At 41.9% G+C, this 18,346-nt stretch overlaps 3 protein-coding genes across 6 annotated transcripts; 2 read left to right on the top strand and 1 right to left on the bottom strand.

The window, feature by feature from the left end:
• The first annotated feature begins 308 nt into the window (after nt 1-308).
• Nucleotides 309-15,320, top strand: LOC120458550 (lysophospholipid acyltransferase 1). Of its 3 annotated transcripts, none has more exons than XM_039646232.2 (8): nt 309-678; nt 10,647-10,870; nt 10,924-11,092; nt 11,152-11,322; nt 11,550-11,897; nt 11,961-12,293; nt 13,325-13,571; nt 13,682-13,888. In XM_039646232.2, exons 1-8 carry the CDS (start codon nt 583-585, stop codon nt 13,747-13,749), a joined length of 1,656 nt encoding a protein of 551 aa, XP_039502166.1. In that variant the 5' UTR covers nt 309-582; the 3' UTR covers nt 13,750-13,888. The 3 variants fall into 3 exon arrangements, 2 of the variants coding, with proteins under 2 accessions (XP_039502166.1, XP_039502165.1); XR_005617203.1 differs by adding an exon at nt 14,880-15,320 and having other exon boundaries at nt 311-678; nt 13,325-14,409; XM_039646231.1 differs by having other exon boundaries at nt 311-678; nt 13,325-15,320.
• On the top strand, nt 6,694-9,367 carry LOC120458549 (mucin-2). Its single transcript, XM_039646230.2, has 2 exons — nt 6,694-6,786; nt 6,843-9,367. The coding sequence occupies exons 1-2, from the start codon at nt 6,777-6,779 to the stop codon at nt 9,257-9,259; spliced, it is 2,427 nt and encodes an 808-aa protein (XP_039502164.1). The 5' UTR covers nt 6,694-6,776; the 3' UTR covers nt 9,260-9,367.
• LOC120458552 lies at nt 14,544-17,681 on the bottom strand. Of its 2 annotated transcripts, XR_005617204.1 has the most exons (4): nt 17,433-17,681; nt 16,444-17,375; nt 16,105-16,388; nt 14,544-16,034 (listed from the first exon to the last, which is right to left on the bottom strand). XR_005617204.1 is itself a non-coding variant. In XM_039646233.1 (3 exons), exons 1-3 carry the CDS (start codon nt 17,608-17,610, stop codon nt 16,281-16,283), a joined length of 1,218 nt encoding a protein of 405 aa, XP_039502167.1. In that variant the 5' UTR covers nt 17,611-17,681; the 3' UTR covers nt 16,052-16,280. The 2 variants fall into 2 exon arrangements, 1 of the variants encoding a protein (XP_039502167.1); XM_039646233.1 differs by lacking the exon at nt 14,544-16,034 and having other exon boundaries at nt 16,052-16,388.
• Nucleotides 17,682-18,346: the final 665 nt, after the last annotated feature.

Genomic DNA, 18,346 nt, shown 5'->3' with positions numbered 1-18,346 from the left:
TCTTAATTTTTAAGAATGAGTATAGTTAAAAAATTTTTGGAAGGTGTTTTTCTAACACCTATTACAAAGTGCATATAATCGATGTAAGCTTTTCCGTTTTCTACGCCTTATATATTTCCAATAACTAGTTTGTAAATGGATTACACACATTGTTGTAAATTTAGAATATGGAGCGAATATACTGGATTAGGGGCATTTGAATTATCTTGTCAGGGGCTTAACAGAGACAGTTAGCGCTCTGGTACAACAGTATCTTGTCAAAAACTATCGGTTAGCCATCGCTGGCCTCACAGAACACACCGAGCGCCCATCTCTATTGCGTTTCGAATATTTCATTTATACGCACGGGCACGGTAGACTCGATCCGAACAGACAAAAGTTCAAAATTATTGCACAAAATTATAAGTAATTACCGCGCGCGCACCCCTTCGCCCAATTTGGGGAGCTCGTTAATTCAGTGGTGACCGGATAATCCGAAAAAGTGTCTGTTAATAGCGAAGTTTTCCCAATGAAGCGCTGAAACAGAACGACCGACAACAACAACGCAACAGAAAAGAGCGGATAAAGAAAACAGGCAGCACAATGCTAGAACCGCCGAAATTCATCGAGAATGATTGCTACAACGGCAGCCGGACCTTCACTTGGCTCGCAGACATGGTGGGCCTCTCTGTGGACTTGGTAAGTAACACTATTTACTCCAAGCCTCAACTCTCTGGTTGTTCAGGCCCCTCTTCCCCTACCGTTATCTTCTAAAACGGGCGTGTGCACGTGTGCGTGTGTATACGCGTGCTTGTGTGCCAATCTTACGGGATAGAAGCCGCTGGGCAAATCCCTCTCTCTGAGAACAATGCACTTCTTGAAGGACAGATCTGTGATTCCTTCGGCGGGAAATCTGCAAAACTTACCTGGAAAGGGGAGGTAAAGAAATTCCATGCCGGTTGCCCAAACAAAGATTTAGAGTACAGTAAGCGATCCATGTACTGAACCACCTAACGTAAGGAACATGGGGAATATAAGGATATATAGAATGGAAGTATTAAAACAAAGAATTATTTATTCACACCTTTATACAGTGAAATTTCTTCAATCACATGTAAATATGAATTAGCTTTGTTTACGTTAATGATTGCGCACTGTACCTCGGCTTTTAAAACGTAAGATATACTGGACAGTTTATCGCATTTACCAATTGCTTTGCATTTTACCCATTTTGTAGTTTTTCTAATTTAATTTAGAAAACTTGAATTATGTGAAGAGCTTATCAGTTAGTATGAATTATCTAACAGTGGAATTTTCCAGCCTACAAGCGGTCTAGCGTGAAATTTTAAAATTACTATTGTTGCGACTGACGACGACACACAGTTGATTTCGCTAAATTTAAAATGCTTTGCATCACTTACTAATGCGGAGGGTAACTGGGAGGCAGTGATTAATCTCTTTGCAGAGTGTCGCACAGACACACTTACTTCGCCTCTCTTGTAAACCTCCTTTTTATGCCCCATTCGCTTGGCGCAATGTAATTTGCATAACTGCAGCTGGCATATAGAAATGTGATTCATAGAAAGGTATTTTCTGGGCCAAATCAACCGACACACATGTACGTAATCGTCATATTTTTCAATGCGGATGACCTAATGCCAACTTCCGATGAAAGGAAAGCACACTGACAGAAAATCAGTGTTACTTCGCCATCGGTCCATTTTCGCTATCAATAGTCGCTCTAAATCCAATTTGACTTGGCTCAAACTACGAACCCCTCCATCCCAGATAATTGAATTTTAGCGCTTCTTTTGTTTGCAAACAAATATCAACAGCTTGTCGATGTGTTGGTTAGCGTATTTCTTGTCATTTTGACTCAGCTGATGTAGACCGTATGAGTCAGCCACACTGTCGAGCACAAAACAGTAAACGCAGCAAAACAAAGGTACTTTAAAAAGGTAGAGCAATATCAGCTATCATAAGATAGCTAAGATCAGAATTATAAAAATTATTTAAATACTATCGTTCACCTGTCACAGAGTTGACTGTACCTCGTAATAAGGTTTTGTGGTGGGTGGCGACACTATTTTGGAAATCGCTACGCCTTATATTTGATTTGTTTGTTGCTTTATATTGCGCTAATTTGGAGCGAAGGCCGCAGCACGCAACTGCGCAAATGCCATTGAATTGGCCAATTGTTCCGTGGAATCGCCCCATGTTAAAGGCACCTACATATCCATATAGTACTTGGATAGTAAAAAGATCTGCTTAATAAAAACATGCGAGGCCTTATTGGCCAAAGATGCATTCCCGGCCGGGTCAGTCGCGGTTAATTCTCAACAGTTTGTTCTGCCTTCTCTCTCGCAATCTTGAGTTTTCCTCCCACGCCTCTCGTTTTTTCATACACCTGACTTCGCATTTATAGAACCCCTATGATAGTAATTTTTTAAATTAATGAAGCTTTTCCTGCTCTTCTCATAATAGAATCGGCTTATAACAACAAAAGAAATATTTCTTATTAGTAATTTAACTTAAAGGCTCGTTTATAATATTTTCACCGCTGTTGTAATATGTACATATGTGGTACGATATTTTTATTAATAAACATCAATAAACAACTCGTTGCTATTGTGCTTGTTTTACTGGCGTATACATAAGTATGTATGTACATATGTATAATATTAATTGTACATACATACTTATTTCTCATATTTTGAATTTCCGTGGAGGTTTTTAACCGGTTCGCGCCATGCGATCGGAATTCTATATTATACATGTTATGTAAGCCAAGCTGAAAAAAGGTATAAAATATTTATGTACATAAATAAATACGTATGTACATATACATATGTATTTAAGAGAAAGCTGAGACAAAAGCTGGCCCCTACACTCGCCATAGCGATGATATGCATAAAAAGATGCTATTATTATTATTATAATATCTGTGACCTTGAGTGTGGGGTGTCGCAGTTGTTTGAACTCGTTGCTTCTGTGTTCGTCGTCTGTTTTGTGCGCTCTTCGCAATGTTTTCTGCTTTTGACAGCTGTTTGGCGCCTCTAACGGTTGTTGGCATACCCTTCACTTTTTCTGCAGATGGGTCTATAGGTGTACAAGAATTCCGAAATGTTTAAAGATGAAGTAATCGATTTGAATTAATATCTTTTAGTTATGTTTGTTTTGGTTGGCTGTTTCTTGGGTGATTTCCATATCTTGGCATTCTTAACTCATTTCGCCATTTGTCTTTGTTTTGACTTTTGCTTTTATCGTGCGTTCGCTTGTTGCTTGGGTATATCTCTCTGCGGTTATTTTATTGTTTTATTTATACCGATCACGCCACTTTTTCGTTTCGCGCATTGCCCCCCTTTTTCTTCCAATGTGGGCAATTGCCTCTCCTACTTTTGCCATCCAACTTACAATATTTGGCAATGGAAACACACCATGTTAATTAAATGATTTATTATTTGTTTGCACTCACTCTACACGTGTGTTCATTCAAATGTTTGATGGCGGTCCTGATTGAGCCAGTTTACCGCAGTTCTATATGTAAATATGTACTTATCAGTACAATTACAGTTTATAATTTATAAATATGTATGTATATATACATATGTATATATATAATTATTGTTACGTAGAACAACAAAAGTTTCAGTTCAATAGTTTTTTTACATCTAAAAAAAGGTTTAACATAAAAGTGTATATTAGAGCTTAAGTGAACTGATTACATTATCTATTGTAAATTACAAAGGTTGTATGGAAAACGAAAGTATAAAGAAACGATGCGAAGATCAAACTAAATGCCATACATAATAATGTTACATGCGTTAAACTGCGAAATACAGTCGTCCTAACTACAAATAACGCCTTCTGTGAAATATAACAGTTTAATGGCGCACTCCTGTGTGAAAAGGGGGCTAAGTCAAGGAACTTAAGGGGGGGGTAGGGTTTTGAGGGTTCAAAAAAAGTGATTTTTTTTAATTGCATATTATGAAAGTATAGTAACTCAAGATTGTTGTCTGTAAATAGGAAGTCAATCGGAGCAAAACTCACAAAGATATAGCTTTGGAAGTAGGCGGGTCTCGAACGGCTACCTGAGTAATCCCTCAGCGGGGAAGACAGCAACAAAAACTTTAAACACGTTTTTCTTAAATCGATGTTTTTTGAGTCGGTGCACTCTGTATCTCAAAATCTATTCAACCGATCGTTCTCAAATTTTTTACAGTATTTCCTTACATAATTTATGAGGTAACCCTGTCGAGATTTTTTCGTTTTTGATTTTAATTTTTTTTATTATTAACAACAATAGTCATGAACTTAGGCCAAAAATCGGTATTTTCACTTTCAAGTTTTGTAAAAAGTTCAAAAATTATAATAAATGGAAAAACTCGACAGGGATACCTAGAGGGACATAAAAATTGATGGAAAAACTTTGGGTATTTCATATCAGATTATCCAGTGCTGAGGTATGATGTGCACCGCAAAATGTATTTTTTCTGAGGCGCCTGCGAAGAATTGCTGCCATTCGGTCAATTTTCAATATTTTTCAACCAATATTTCACAGAATATAGTTCAAATACTACTCTTTAATGTACAATAATCAGAAATAAATGTACTTTCACCGTACGCCCAAAAAAAAATCTGTAAAAATCTGTTTTTTTCTCCCTTTAAAACCCTACCCCCCCCTTAAGCACAGCTTCGTAGCTTAGGAATCCCAGCGAGCAAAGGCAGACGAGTACACGCAAATTGCTGGCGCTGCGAACCATATTGAATTGTTGCTGGCCGGAACTATGGCATCGTCTTATCTCGACAAGCAGGCAACTATCTTGTCATAATAGCAAAACAAGAGAGAACGCTATAGTCGAGTTCCCCGACTATCTGATACCCGTTACTCAGCTAGTGGAAGGGAGAAGGAGAGTCTTAAACACAGTTTTTGGCGGTTTGTAGGCGTTATAGTGGGCGTGGCAGAAAGTTTTTTGGCAAATCGATAGAAATTTACAAGACTAATACAAAAATGAAAAAATATCAAAACATGTTTCAAAAGTGTGGGCGTAGCAGCTTAGGGCGGTTTGTGGGCGTTAGAGTGGGCGTGGCAACATGAATCGAAAAACTTGCGCTGCGTCTATGTCTCTGGAGTCTGTATGCTTAATCTCAACTTTCTAGCTTTTGTAGTTCCTGAGATCACAGCGTTCATACGGACGGACAGACAGACGGACAGACGGACATGGTCATATCGACTCGGCTATTGGTCCTGATCAAGAATATATATACTTTATATGGTCGGAAACGCTTCCTTCTGCCTGTTACATACTTTTCAACGAATCTAGTATTCCCTTTTACTCTACGAGTAACGGGTATAAATATTGCATCCTAACGGAGGAGGAAGGTCTGGGTCCCCATATTTGATTTTAAACAGTTTGCCCTTCCACTAGAACATATTTGCCGTGTTCGTTTGTTGCAGTATATAGTATTCATTACAGGATGTGTAATGGGAACTACTTGCTAATTGGGATGCGCATTGTAGTCTCAAGTCTGCGTGCCTCGAAATTCGATTGACAGCCAATCTAAACAATCTAATTCGATTTAATTATTTCACCTTGAGCACAGTTCAAAAACATGAATAGTTTAGTACATTCCACACAGAAACCTTCAGAGTATTTAATTACGAGTACAATAGGAACTTGTGCTGCAGAAACCCTTTGTCATAAACATATGTACAAAACAGAACAGAAGCTGTGGAGTTGTCGTAACCTCTTTTGCGTACTTGTGCAAGACGTTTTGCACTGAAATCATTTCTGCCTTGATTAGGGGGCTTATTTGCTTTAAGATTGATCCAAGAACGTACTTAGTCTTGTTTTTAAGTCGAAACCAACAAGTTGCACACCCACTTGTTGCCCTTCTAAGTAATAACTTAGACCCATTATTCGACCCATTAGATATATTTTCCTTTTATTAGGCCCGATTTGCGCTTGTGTATTAGCCATATAGCTTGGGCTGAGGTAACAAAGAACCGGTTTTGACCAGCACAAATGCGAACCAACTTATTGCGCATGAGGTATTCGAATGATGATTACAACATGCGTCCGAGTGGGAAAACTGCTAGTTAGGTGAGTATTCTTCTTACCAAAGTGATTAGCTTTGAATCGGTTCGATATCCAAAGTCTTGCATTTTTATTATCGCTCGAGCCTTGTAAATTGACGCACCTTATTGTTCTGCTTGGCATAAGAGTGGCTTGGGAGACGTGGCCCCCTTGTGGGCGCTACTTCTCCATTGACAAAGGAAGGCAGATAAAGTATGTATGAGTGCATCTTGACAGTACGTGTTATCGGTAAAACATTGAAGTGTGCCGTTCCATTACGAAATTCGACAGGGGAACATCTGATATTCTACGAACGTGTAAATATTGTTGCAGAAAGGAATAGAATTTAAAATCAGTGTGTTTGTTTTTAGCCTTGCGTTAATTCTTAAAAAGAAAGAAAAATATAATGATAACGCATACAACAAAAGAGTTTATTAAAATTTGGAAAACAAAAATCCAGGTTTCCATATAGTAATTTTTAATATGATTGCTTATTTAACCACGGTTACATTGTTACTTTTGCAAACTGCACTTTGCAAATTGGTCAAAAGTTATCTGAAAAATGTGTTACTTGTAACCCGGTAGCCAAGAACATTTCCACCCTTTACGGTACGCCTATAAAAAGAAGCTGCATGTGGGTTAGTTGTCAGAGCACCGAAGCGAAAGCGGTAAAGTAGCCAACTGCAGTTAGTTATCCTTTTGCGCCTCCCGAAATATTCGATGAATCTGTGTAAGTGTGCCGGTGAATAGTCGTGAACGAGCCGTACCTAAAGCTCTTCCTTGCAGCAAGCCTTTTTCTTCTGGCCCTTGTGGCATCAGTCGCTATCGGCGCAAGCTCTGCCCATAGAATAAACAGGCCCGAACAGAAACCCCCAAAGGAGTCGTGTCAGGTCACCACCACACCTCCACCGTGTGGTAAGGAAACCACGACAACGACAACGTGTTCCCCAACAACCACAACGTGTTCCTCAACTACCACGACCACCACAACTACGACAACAACAACCACAACTACGACGACGACAACAACAACCACCACCACAACAACGACTACAACAACCACGACGACAACAACAACAACGTGTTCCCCAACAACAACCACTACCCCACAAGAGGAACCCTGCGAACCCAACGAGCCGTCAACGCCTACCCCACCTGCACCTACGCCTTGTGAGCCCAACGAGCCGTCAACTCCCTCTCCATCCTCTCCCTCTGAGCCCAACGAGCCTATAACTCCCACTTCATCCTCTCCCTCTGAGCCCAACGAGTCGTCAACTCCCACCCCATCATCTACCTCTGAGCCCAACGAGCCGTCAACGCCTACCGCACCCGCACCTACGCCTTGTGAGCCGAACGAGTCGTCAACTCCCACTCCATCCTCTCCCTCTGAGCCCAGCGAGCCGTCAACTCCCACTCTAGCCCCACCTTCTCCTTGTGAGCCAAACGACTCGACAACTCCGCCACCTTCACCTTGCGAAACGATCACCACCACGACAACAACTACAACAACGACGACCACCACAACAACGACGACCACCACTACGACTACCACCACTACGACTACCACCACTACGACCACCACCACAACAACAACTACAACGACGACCAACACAACAACAACGTGTTCTCCAATAACAACCACTACCCCACAAGAGGAACCCTGCAAGCCCAACGAGCTGTCGACACCAACATCATCCTCTCCCTCTGAGCCCAACGAGCCGTCAACTCCCACTCCAGCCCCACCTTCTCCTTGTGAGCCAAACGAGTCGACAACTCCGCAGCCTTCACCATGTGAGACGACAACAACGACGACCACCACAACGACGACGACAACCACTACTACGACAACAACGACGACCACCACAACGACGACGACAACCACAACGACGACGACTACCACTACAACAACGACGACCACTACAACAACAACGACCACCACAACAACGACAACAACATGTTCCCCAACAACAACCACTACCCCACAAGAGAAACCCTGCGTGCCTAACGAGACGTCAACGCCTACACCACCCGCACCTACGCCTTGTGAGCCCAACGAGCCGTCAACTCCCACTCCATCCTCTCCCTCTGAGCCCAACGAGCCGTCAACGCCTACCCCACCCGCACCTACGCCTTGTGAGCCCAACGAGCCGCCAACTCCCACTCCATCCTCTCCCTCTGAGCCCAACGAGCCGTCAACTCCCACTTCATCCTCTCCCTCTGAGCCCAACGAGCCGTCAACCCCTACTCCATCCTCTCCCTCTGAGCCCAGCGAGTCGTCGACTCCAACACCTTCCTCTCCCTCTGAACCCAACGAGCCTTCAACTCCCACTCCAGCCCCACCATCTCCCTGTGAGCCAGTGTCCACAACTCCACCACCTTCACCTTGTGAGACGACCACCACTACAACAACGACGACCACTACAACAACGACGACCACTACAACAACGACGACCACTACAACAACAACGACAACAACAACGACGACGACCACGACAACAACCACCACAACAACAACGTGTTCCCCAACAACAACCACTACCCCACAAGAGGAACCCTGTGAGCCCAACGAGACAACTACTCCTCCACCACCCCCTCCCTGTGAGCCCAACGAGACAACTACTTCACCACCTTCACCTTGTGAGACGACCACAACTACAACAACGACCACCACAACAACGACGACCACCACAACAACAACAACCACGACTACCACAACAACAACCACGACGACAACAGCGTGTATACCAACAACGACAACCACTACTCCACAACAGCAACCTTGTAAGTCAGCCACCACCACCCCAAAACAGGCACCGTGCGAACCAACAACCACGTCAACACCCCCTACCTGTGCTCGCAAAACCACCTCCCCACCACCGTGCGAAGAGACAACGACACCTGCCTGCGGAACTGAGCGTGATCAGAGTGGTCTAGCTCAATTGATTCCCAAGCCAATTAAAGATCTCTTCGCTGGTTCGAGCTCCATCACCAAAGCTACTCCTTCGATCGGATTCAGTGCCATGTGTGCTGGTCGCGCGGACGGAAGTATTGTCCAGGACCCTAATCATTGCAGGAGGTACTATGAATGCCGCGCTGGCCGTCGCCTGCTGCGCAAGTGCCGCGTCGGTTTGTGGTACGATTCAGAGGCAGGAGAGTGCCTGCCACGCAGCCAAGTGTTGAACTGCCCGGCACAACGTAACTGAGACATTTAAACCGACTCGACGCAACCGGAATGGGATCGCAGCTTGTATAGCAACTTGTATCCGTAGCCAACTGTAACCGCCTACTCAATAAACAGCATATAAATCGCAGGACATGACATTTCGTTTGCGAATTCTCATTCAAAACATTACAGATGATATTTCAGTCCAGCAAAACATTAAAAACTACACTACTAAGTTTTCCAAATCCAGGAACTTCTAGAAAGGTTGGCCGTTTAAAATACGTGATTAAATAATTTGAATTTTAAATCGCAGGATATTCTATAAGTTTATTTTAATAGCAGATAGAAAAAACAAAATTGCTGGTGGAAAAATGTCGTTTAGCTGAAGTAGTTTAAACTGCGCACGAAACAATGCTAACGTTTAACTTTACTAAAAGTCATTGACTTTCCACTTGTGCCAATCAAATTGTTAATTAATTAATGAATGTGATTACGTATAGCCCATTAAGTAGTTGATATGTTGTCTGCCATTCTAAAGAGCGCCGAGCGGGGAAGGTAAATGTGTACGGCTACTCGTATTTTAATAATAACACAATGAGTGTGCGGCAAACAAATCCTTATTGATAAGAGTGACACGATTACAGAGCTGTTGCATCCGCTTTCGATGATTATGTTGTCCACGAATAACCCCCGACTGGGTGTGGTCTGAACTCCCTACCAAGACCATTTCTTATCGCACCTTATCGAGGACAGTTTAAAATGCGTTTCACAGAATGGAAATAAATTTGAAAGCGTCGGGCAATTGATATCAATTAAACAGCACCTTCAGGGTGCTCATTGCATATTCATTGGCACGGGACTCGTGCGAAAAAGCAAACTAGCGGAAAATACCACCAAAAACCGCCCGCTCTTCAATGACAAAAGCAGGCAAAGGTCATGTTTTGCAAAGATCCGCTCGGGTTCCCTGTAAATTTGCATCGGAATAATAGAAACCAAGGCCGCTGGGAGTCAGAAAAAGTGGAGGAAAACGAACATTGATCACAACGCGTGATCGTGATCGGCAATCGCCATGATCAAGTGCGACGGTTGACAAACACTTGTGGCCGCAATTCTCTCGGGCTGCCTGTTGGGTGATCTGGGGGATTATAAGTGGGGATTGCATTCTCGCATTACAATTGCAAATCTAGCCAAACACGTGCCGGCTACATGTGCTCCACTTCGGCGGATGGGTCCAAAGATCTCCTAGGCAATATAAAAACTTAATTTATTTATAAATATAATTTATTTAATGCACCCTTAGTTCTTTGAATTATTGTTTGCAAGTTTGTGTTTGGTATATATTCATTGCCCAGCGGAAAATCGTACAGTTTAAGCCGAAAATTCAGTCTTTTACTTATCCCGCTTCAAATCATCATATTTATTTGCAGGTCAACTTTTTGATTTGCCAAATATCGGCTCTCTTCCTGGCCTCGCTCTTCCGATCGATGCTGCATCCTTCAAAGGTTTCAAGCAAATTACGCCACACGTTCGCTCTATCGATTGGCCTGGCTTTCGGCTACTTTTGCTTTGGTCAGCAGGCAATCCATATTGCAGGATTGCCGGCAATATGTTACATCGTCATCCGCACCCAAGATCCGCGCATTGTCCAGAGGTAATTACTACATTTGAAATTTAAAGCCAGTGAATTAATATTTGACATTTTAGAGCCGTCCTGCTGGTTGCCATGACTTATCTGCTGTGCGTGCATCTGATGCGCCAGCTATACGACTACGGATCCTATGCTCTGGACATAACCGGGCCCTTAATGATCATCACTCAGAAGGTAACCAGCCTGGCGTTCAGTATTCACGATGGCTTTGTTAGGGGCGATGAGGTAAGTGTGCAGAAGATCCATTGCCAAAAATCATAATACAACTCTTCTTTACTTATTAGGAACTCACCAAGGCGCAACAGTACCATGCCATTCGCAAAATGCCCTCTGCTTTGGAATACTTCTCCTACGTGTGGCACTTCCAAAGCATCCTAGCCGGTCCTCTTGTTTTTTACAAGGACTACATCGAGTTTGTCGAAGGCTACAATTTGCTGAGCACTCCACCGGGCAATGTAAGTTTAATTATGTCACCTGACTTTCTAATAAGCACCATAGCCATCACGCTCTTTATTCTCAATTCAGAACAATAAAATGGAGATATGAAAAGATATTGCATTGCATAAACATTTTATGAAACCTCTTAAAAAATTGTAAATTTACAACTTGTAGTTACTGTTTCTAGACAGTTATCGATTGAAAAATTACATTTTAATAAAAATTATTTACGATTATTTTTCAGGGAAATCTCGACATCAGCAAGAGAGAAGTGGTGCTGGAACCTTCGCCTACTAAAGCGGTAATACGTAAAGTGATTGGTAGTCTTGTGTGCGCTTTTATCTTCATGAAGTTCGTGAAAATATATCCCGTAAAAGCCATGAAGGAGGATGACTTTATGGACAATACCAGCATGGTCTACAAGTACTGGTACGCCATGATGGCTACCACGTGCATACGCTTTAAGTATTATCACGCGTGGCTCCTAGCGGATGCCATATGCAACAACTCAGGTCTAGGTTTTACCGGCTACGATAAGGATGGCAATTCCAAGTGGGACCTGATATCCAACATCAATGTGCTGTCGTTCGAGGTGGGAAATGAAAACCATAAAATCACTAAATTATATTACAACTATTCTATATGGTGATGCTAGTTTTCAACGAACATGCGTGATGCCATCAACAACTGGAACTGCGGTACAAACCGCTGGCTGCGAACGCTTGTCTATGAACGGGTGCCCAAGCAGTACGGCACGCTCCTTACCTTCGCCCTCAGCGCCGTCTGGCACGGCTTCTATCCGGGCTACTACTTGACCTTCGCCACCGGCGCAGTCGTTGTGACAGCTGCGCGCATCGGCCGGCGACTCTTCCGTCACCGCTTCCAGAGCACGCAGGTCACGCGAATGTTTTACGACATCCTCACCTGCCTGATCACACGCGTCGTACTGGGTTACGCCACATTCCCATTCGTTCTGCTTGAATTTATGGTAAGTCTGATTTGGAAATTCGAATATATATACCGATGACTTAACAAGGAAACATGCAAACATGAATATCAATCGGATGTATTAGGATATATTCTCGGAATCTATTCCCCGACTATCTGATACCCGTTACTCAGCTATTGGAAGTGCCCAGAAGAGTCAGAGTCTTCAACACTGACAGTTTTTGGCGGTTTGTGGGCGTTAGATTGGGCGTGGCAAAAAGTTTTTGGCAAATCGATAGAAATTTACAAGACTAATACAAAAATTAAAAAATATCAAAACATTTTTCAAAAGTGTGGGCGTGGCAGCTTTGGGCGGTTTGTGGGCGTGGCAAAAAGTTTTTTTGGCAAATCAATAGAAGTTTTCAAGACTAATACAATAATGAAAAAATATCAAAATATTTTTCAAAAGTGTGGGCGTGGCAGTTTTGAACGGTTTGTGGGCGTTAGAGTGGGCGTGGCAACATGAATCGACAAGCTTGTGCTACGTCTATGTCTCTGTGCTTAATCTCAACCTTTTAGCTTTTGTAGTTTCTGAGATCTCAGCGTTCATACAGACGGACATGGCCAGATCGACTCGGCTTTTGATCCTGATCAAGAATATATATACTTTATATAGTCGGAAACGCTTCCTTCTTCCTGTTAGATACTTTTTAACGAATCTAGTATACCCTTTTAACTTTACGAATAACGGGTATAAAAAGAGTTTTGCTTTTAACTTGACATTCGGCAAAATAATGTGGGAAGATTTGAAATAAATCTAGATTCATTAGTTCAAACCAAGGTTTGTTGTATAAGATTATTTCTAAATTTCGGCTACAGGCCAAGCAACTAAAAAGGTTACTTTGTGCTATTGTGTTCAAGGTATTCTATTTTAAAATGTTATATCAAGTAAATATTAGCTAAAAATTATTTTATTAATTACTTGCAGGATATTTCTTCTATTTCTTAGCACAAACATGAATCCACTCACTCTACATTTAATTATATTTATTTAAAAATCATATTAACCGACTTCACGTTTTCGCTTTACAGGGCAGCATCAAATTGTACCTGAGATTTTATTTGTGCCTTCACATCATTTCACTAGTGACCATATTTATTTTACCCAAGTTTATACGCGGCGAACGCCGACTTCGGACGTCGAATGGCAACGGAAACGTGCGCTTGTCGGGCAGCGGCAATGCCAAGGATGCAGTGACCACTAGTGTGGAGTCTACAGCAGCCTTAACCGCAGGAAATGATCTCAACGAGGATAGAGAGGAGGAAAAACACGCTCAATGTAAAGTCAACACGCCCACACACCAGCAGCCAGCTGCTGGCCTACACAAGACAACCGTAGAACAACCAACCGAGCAACCAAACAATGTAAATCTTCGACCACGCCCACAGCAGCAGCAGCAGCAGCAGCCACATCACGAAAAGAAGGTACTGCCCACATGCGCCCGGGACGCCGTTAGTGTTCCTCACGACCAATGCGAGATGGATCAGTTGTCCAGCAAGCTTAAGGAGAAGATCGAGGCGGAGACCAAAAACATAGAGGAGTTTATTGATAAGACTGTTACCGAAACCGTAAGCGGCATAGTGGAGTTCAAAAACGACCTGATGCGGGACATCGAGTTCCCCAAGCTAAAGCTACCCGGCAGCAACGGCGGAATTTCTTTGGACGTTTCAAATGGCGGTGGGCTGCGCAAACGCAACATATCCTCTGTCCATGACAATGGCAAAGATCCTGGCCATGCTACCGCTGACCTCCAACCTCCCCTCGAGGAGAACGGCGCCGCCTTTCTAAAGAAGGAGATCGAGGTAATCAACGCGGTGGTGCAACAAGCAGTGCCGGCAGTGCTTAGCAACGGTCATGCAAAATAGTAGCATTGTCCAGCAAGTGTGAGGAGATCGAACAAAACAACGATGACGAGGGTGGCACGGCAGGGATTGGAGGCAGTCAGGGGCCAAAATGGGTGCTCCACATTTGATTGATTGATTAATATATACACTGCGAGATTTATCCAATACGCACACGATATACGCTCACTACATAAAAATTGCAATTTTTGGTTTCACATTTAATAAATGGTTTTCGTTGACAATCCTGAAGTAAAGAAATTGTTTACACTAATGTAAGTGTCTAGAACAGCTGATTATTTATGAAATATCTGAAATACACTTACATGTTCACCAGCAGCTAATACCCTTGTTTAAATTAACTAAATGTGCACAAAAACTCTAATTGTTGTTGAAAAAAATCTATATACATTTGTAGTTGTTTGTTTGTTAATATAACACGGCCTGATACAAACAGTGTGTTTTAAGCAAACCCCACACATATCCGCTAGAGTAATTCAAACCTTAAAAAAAAGAAAATTGACAGATCTTATTGCACGTCGTGTACCAGACGAGTGAATGACAGCCAATACTTTTTGATGAGTTTATAAACACACAAGAAAACTAAAAACGCACTGTTTGAGTCTTGCATTTTATCGAAAACTAATGCATATATGTGTATGCAAGCCTGCATATGTTAAAATGTTTACCATATAGTCTATGTGCGAACCACTAAATCAATTTTGCAATATCATTACTATTGTAGTTAAATTCCCGCCCGATGGAACAACAACGTGACAAGTAGAACCAATGATATCCTCTTCAAGCAAAACAAAAAAGCCTAAAACAAAAGTCAACCAAATCCTAACTTTAGACTGAAGCTATTGACATTTACTAAGCAAAACAAAAAGCAAATCGTGCGTAGATGAAATTAGTTAGTAAGCCGTCGAGTTGATTTTGATATTCAATTTAAACCAATTTTTGTACAAGTGCGGAAGGGTGTCTGGAAGGGAGTTCCAGCTTACTTCCCAATTATATATCTTTTCCAAACCGGCTTTTTAGCTGGCTCTTTTTGTAAATGTTCGTGTCCTCCACTTGTGGCTTCCTACTCCGTAGCTCTTAAGCATTCTCCTTATATAACCTTTTTGTTTTACCCATTAATTTGTTAAATCCAATAAACGATTTTGCAAAAAATCCTTACACTTAATCGATATATTTTTATATTTATTGTAATAACGACTCGAAAACCAGTCCTACCGGGAGCGAAATCTTAGCGCACATTTGTTTTGATTGTTGTATTTTTCTCCTGGAAAAGCGCCGGAGAAGATTTCGACAGGCACAAAGCACTAAGGTGTTAAGCAGTCCAGTCGCCTAAGATATACAAAACCAATTGGAGCATTGATATTCGACAAATAAATCGTATATGTGTAATTTACTTTGAATTTACTGGTGTCCTTCTTGAATGGGATATTCATGTAATGGACTTAGATGGAATGGATGTAAAAATAACATTTTTTATTTGGGGTTACAGATTTAGAAGTAATCTCCTCCGTCCATCGCCTCATTGATGGGATATTTTAAGTATATAACCTTCATGTGTAGATCAATGGAATCCGAGAGGGAAAGTCAAACCGATCAAAGACATTATAATATTCTACTGTCTTTGGTATCACTCGGTGCGCAATTCAGAAGCCGCCGCATTTTTTGTTTGAATTCATCCACATATGTATGTCCGATCCATTGCCAATGGTATCCGTACCTAAGAAGTTTTAAAGCACAACTGCATTGAGGTAAAATGTTTGCCATCCATTTAGCTTTTTCAGATAAACAAAGGTTGGTGCTCTTGCTCCAATAAAGATAAATACTTATCGTTCTTAGACATTGTTCTTTTGAAATCTTAGCAGCCAATTGTTGTTAATTTCTAAAAATCGAAAGTAGTACGTTTGCAAGTTTCAACTTTTATTTTAGGTCTGATAAAAATGATTATTTACTTGAATTAAATGCTATCTGTTTTGTTCAGCTGTTTGAGTATATACCCTTGCAAAGGGTATGATACTTTAGTCAGAATGTTTAATCTGAATCTCCATCACCAGTTGCATTGATACAGCCTATATACGTCAATTTCTATTGAGGTAGGAATGTAGTTTTAGTTGTTTTTAGAAAACTACTACAAGTCTGGACTGAATTCGATTTCCACAAACCGGGAACTCCAAATATTCAAGTGGATGGGCTCAAAGGAGATTCTTAGAGAAGCACAATCGCAATCCCGCAGAACCTATGGATATAATTTAACTTAGCAGCCATTGAACAAGTTGGTGTGCTTAACTCACTTTACTGGGATCCAATCCAGTGTTGTGGAGATGCAGGGTCAGCGGAATCCTGCGATTGAGCAAAACTTTTGAGAGGCAGGGGTTTTTGAGATCCACCGACTGGCTGCTCAGCTTAGTAGAAGATAGATTGAGGATCTTAAGCAGGTGGCAGTGACCTACAGAGTTCCACAGATGGCTGGGAGAGGGAACTTCGCGCATCGCCAAAAGGTGCAGCTCTTCCAAATTTGGCAACTTGTGGCAGATGCTGTGCAGCTGCTGCGAGTCGATGTCATCCTCCTGCAGGACCAGCCGACGTAGATTGGTCATATGCAGCATACTTTCCGCCACCCGTTCACTGCTCCAGAAGGAATCGTTGAATAGAAGCGACTGCACCTTCAGCGGCTTGTGCCTGACCACCGAACTGAGCAAGAACTCATAGTAGTCCCGCGTGTAAAAGGCCAAGCGGCGGAAGTGCGGCAGATTCATCAGTCGGGGCAGGAAATCGCCCAGCAAATGGTGATCGTCGAGATGCAGCTCCTCAAGCGTGGTACACCGCGCAATATCCACAACCTTCTCGCCCAGGTTCACATTGTATCCGTAGTAGAGCATAGTAAGCTTGGTCAGCTGCAGGCTGCCAAAGATCTCCTGGAAGTGATCCGGGTCCAGATACTCACACCAGGTGAGATTCAGCTCCTTCAGATGCCTCCAGTGCCACAAATGACGACCTGTGGTGCTGCTAGTGAGTGACAGTCTGGTCAGGAGCGGAAACAACTTGGTCAGCAGAAGGGTCTCCTCGTCCGCCTCCTCGAGATTGTAGTCCATGTGGCAGACCAGCGATCGGAGGTGGGGAAAGCTGTACTCGGTCCACTTCCTAAGCAAATCACTGCTGGCACTTGGCAGATGCAGATGCTCCACCGTTGCTGACCAGCCGCCCAGACATTCCTGCATCAGTTCTAAGTATGTGGTTACATTTATTATTATGGCATTGAATCTATAACAGCAGCACTAACTCCTATTCCGGTCCAGAAATTCCAGATCCCTGCGGTACAGGGTCACTGTTTTGAGGTGACCCCATTGATACTTCACGTAGGAGCATATATTCTCGTTGACTTGGACCAGCGAGAACTGATCGCACATCGGCAGGTACTTTAGTATATTTATCCATATATCTTCATTTATTTGCTCCATCTCACATCGAAATTTTTATTCAAAACGAGATTTACAAAAACAAATACTGTCAGCTGTTTGCATGCTTTCCGATCGAGCCTTGAACTACTTGCATTTACACTGCTTGAATGCAGTGCGGCGTTTTCTAACACTACGAATATATGCACATTTAAAAAAACAGCACGGGAAAAATTGACTACACATACATTACTCCTCGAAATATTACCTATTATTAAACAGTATGTATTGATATTAGTTATGAGTCTCCTTATACATATTTTTCTAGCTAATTCCAAACTTTTTTCTTATCATAAACAGAGAAAATTATCTATAACTAGTTATTTTGCAGAAACATCGCCTATTTATGTAGTGAAACAAGGTATTTTAAATATTTCAATGTATGCTTCGTTTATTTGAATGACAAAATGAACCGTAGTCTAATAAAATGCACAATTCTTAATTGAAATCAAAAATAATAATTGAAACTCACTTAACTAATTACTTAACGGCAAATAATGTAATCTCAGTAACATGTACAATACTTATAAATTATATGGAAGAACTTATTTGATTATTTGTGGATATGTAATTAAAGCCACAACCTATCGATTGGCGTTTACTCATAAAAATAATTCATAATAATACTACGTAAGTCCGGGGCCAATTGGAGCAATTAAAACTACCAAGTGGAATATTTACAGTCTTAATACATTGGGCACGTCTATTATCGGGAAGAGTTGAAGAGCCATATATCCAT

The sequence above is a fragment of the Drosophila santomea genome, chromosome 2L (genome assembly GCF_016746245.2).
Source record: "Drosophila santomea strain STO CAGO 1482 chromosome 2L, Prin_Dsan_1.1, whole genome shotgun sequence".
NCBI lineage: Eukaryota > Metazoa > Arthropoda > Insecta > Diptera > Drosophilidae > Drosophila > Drosophila santomea.
Note: the sequence above shows the minus strand (reverse complement) of the source record. Positions and strands in the feature narration are given on the sequence as shown.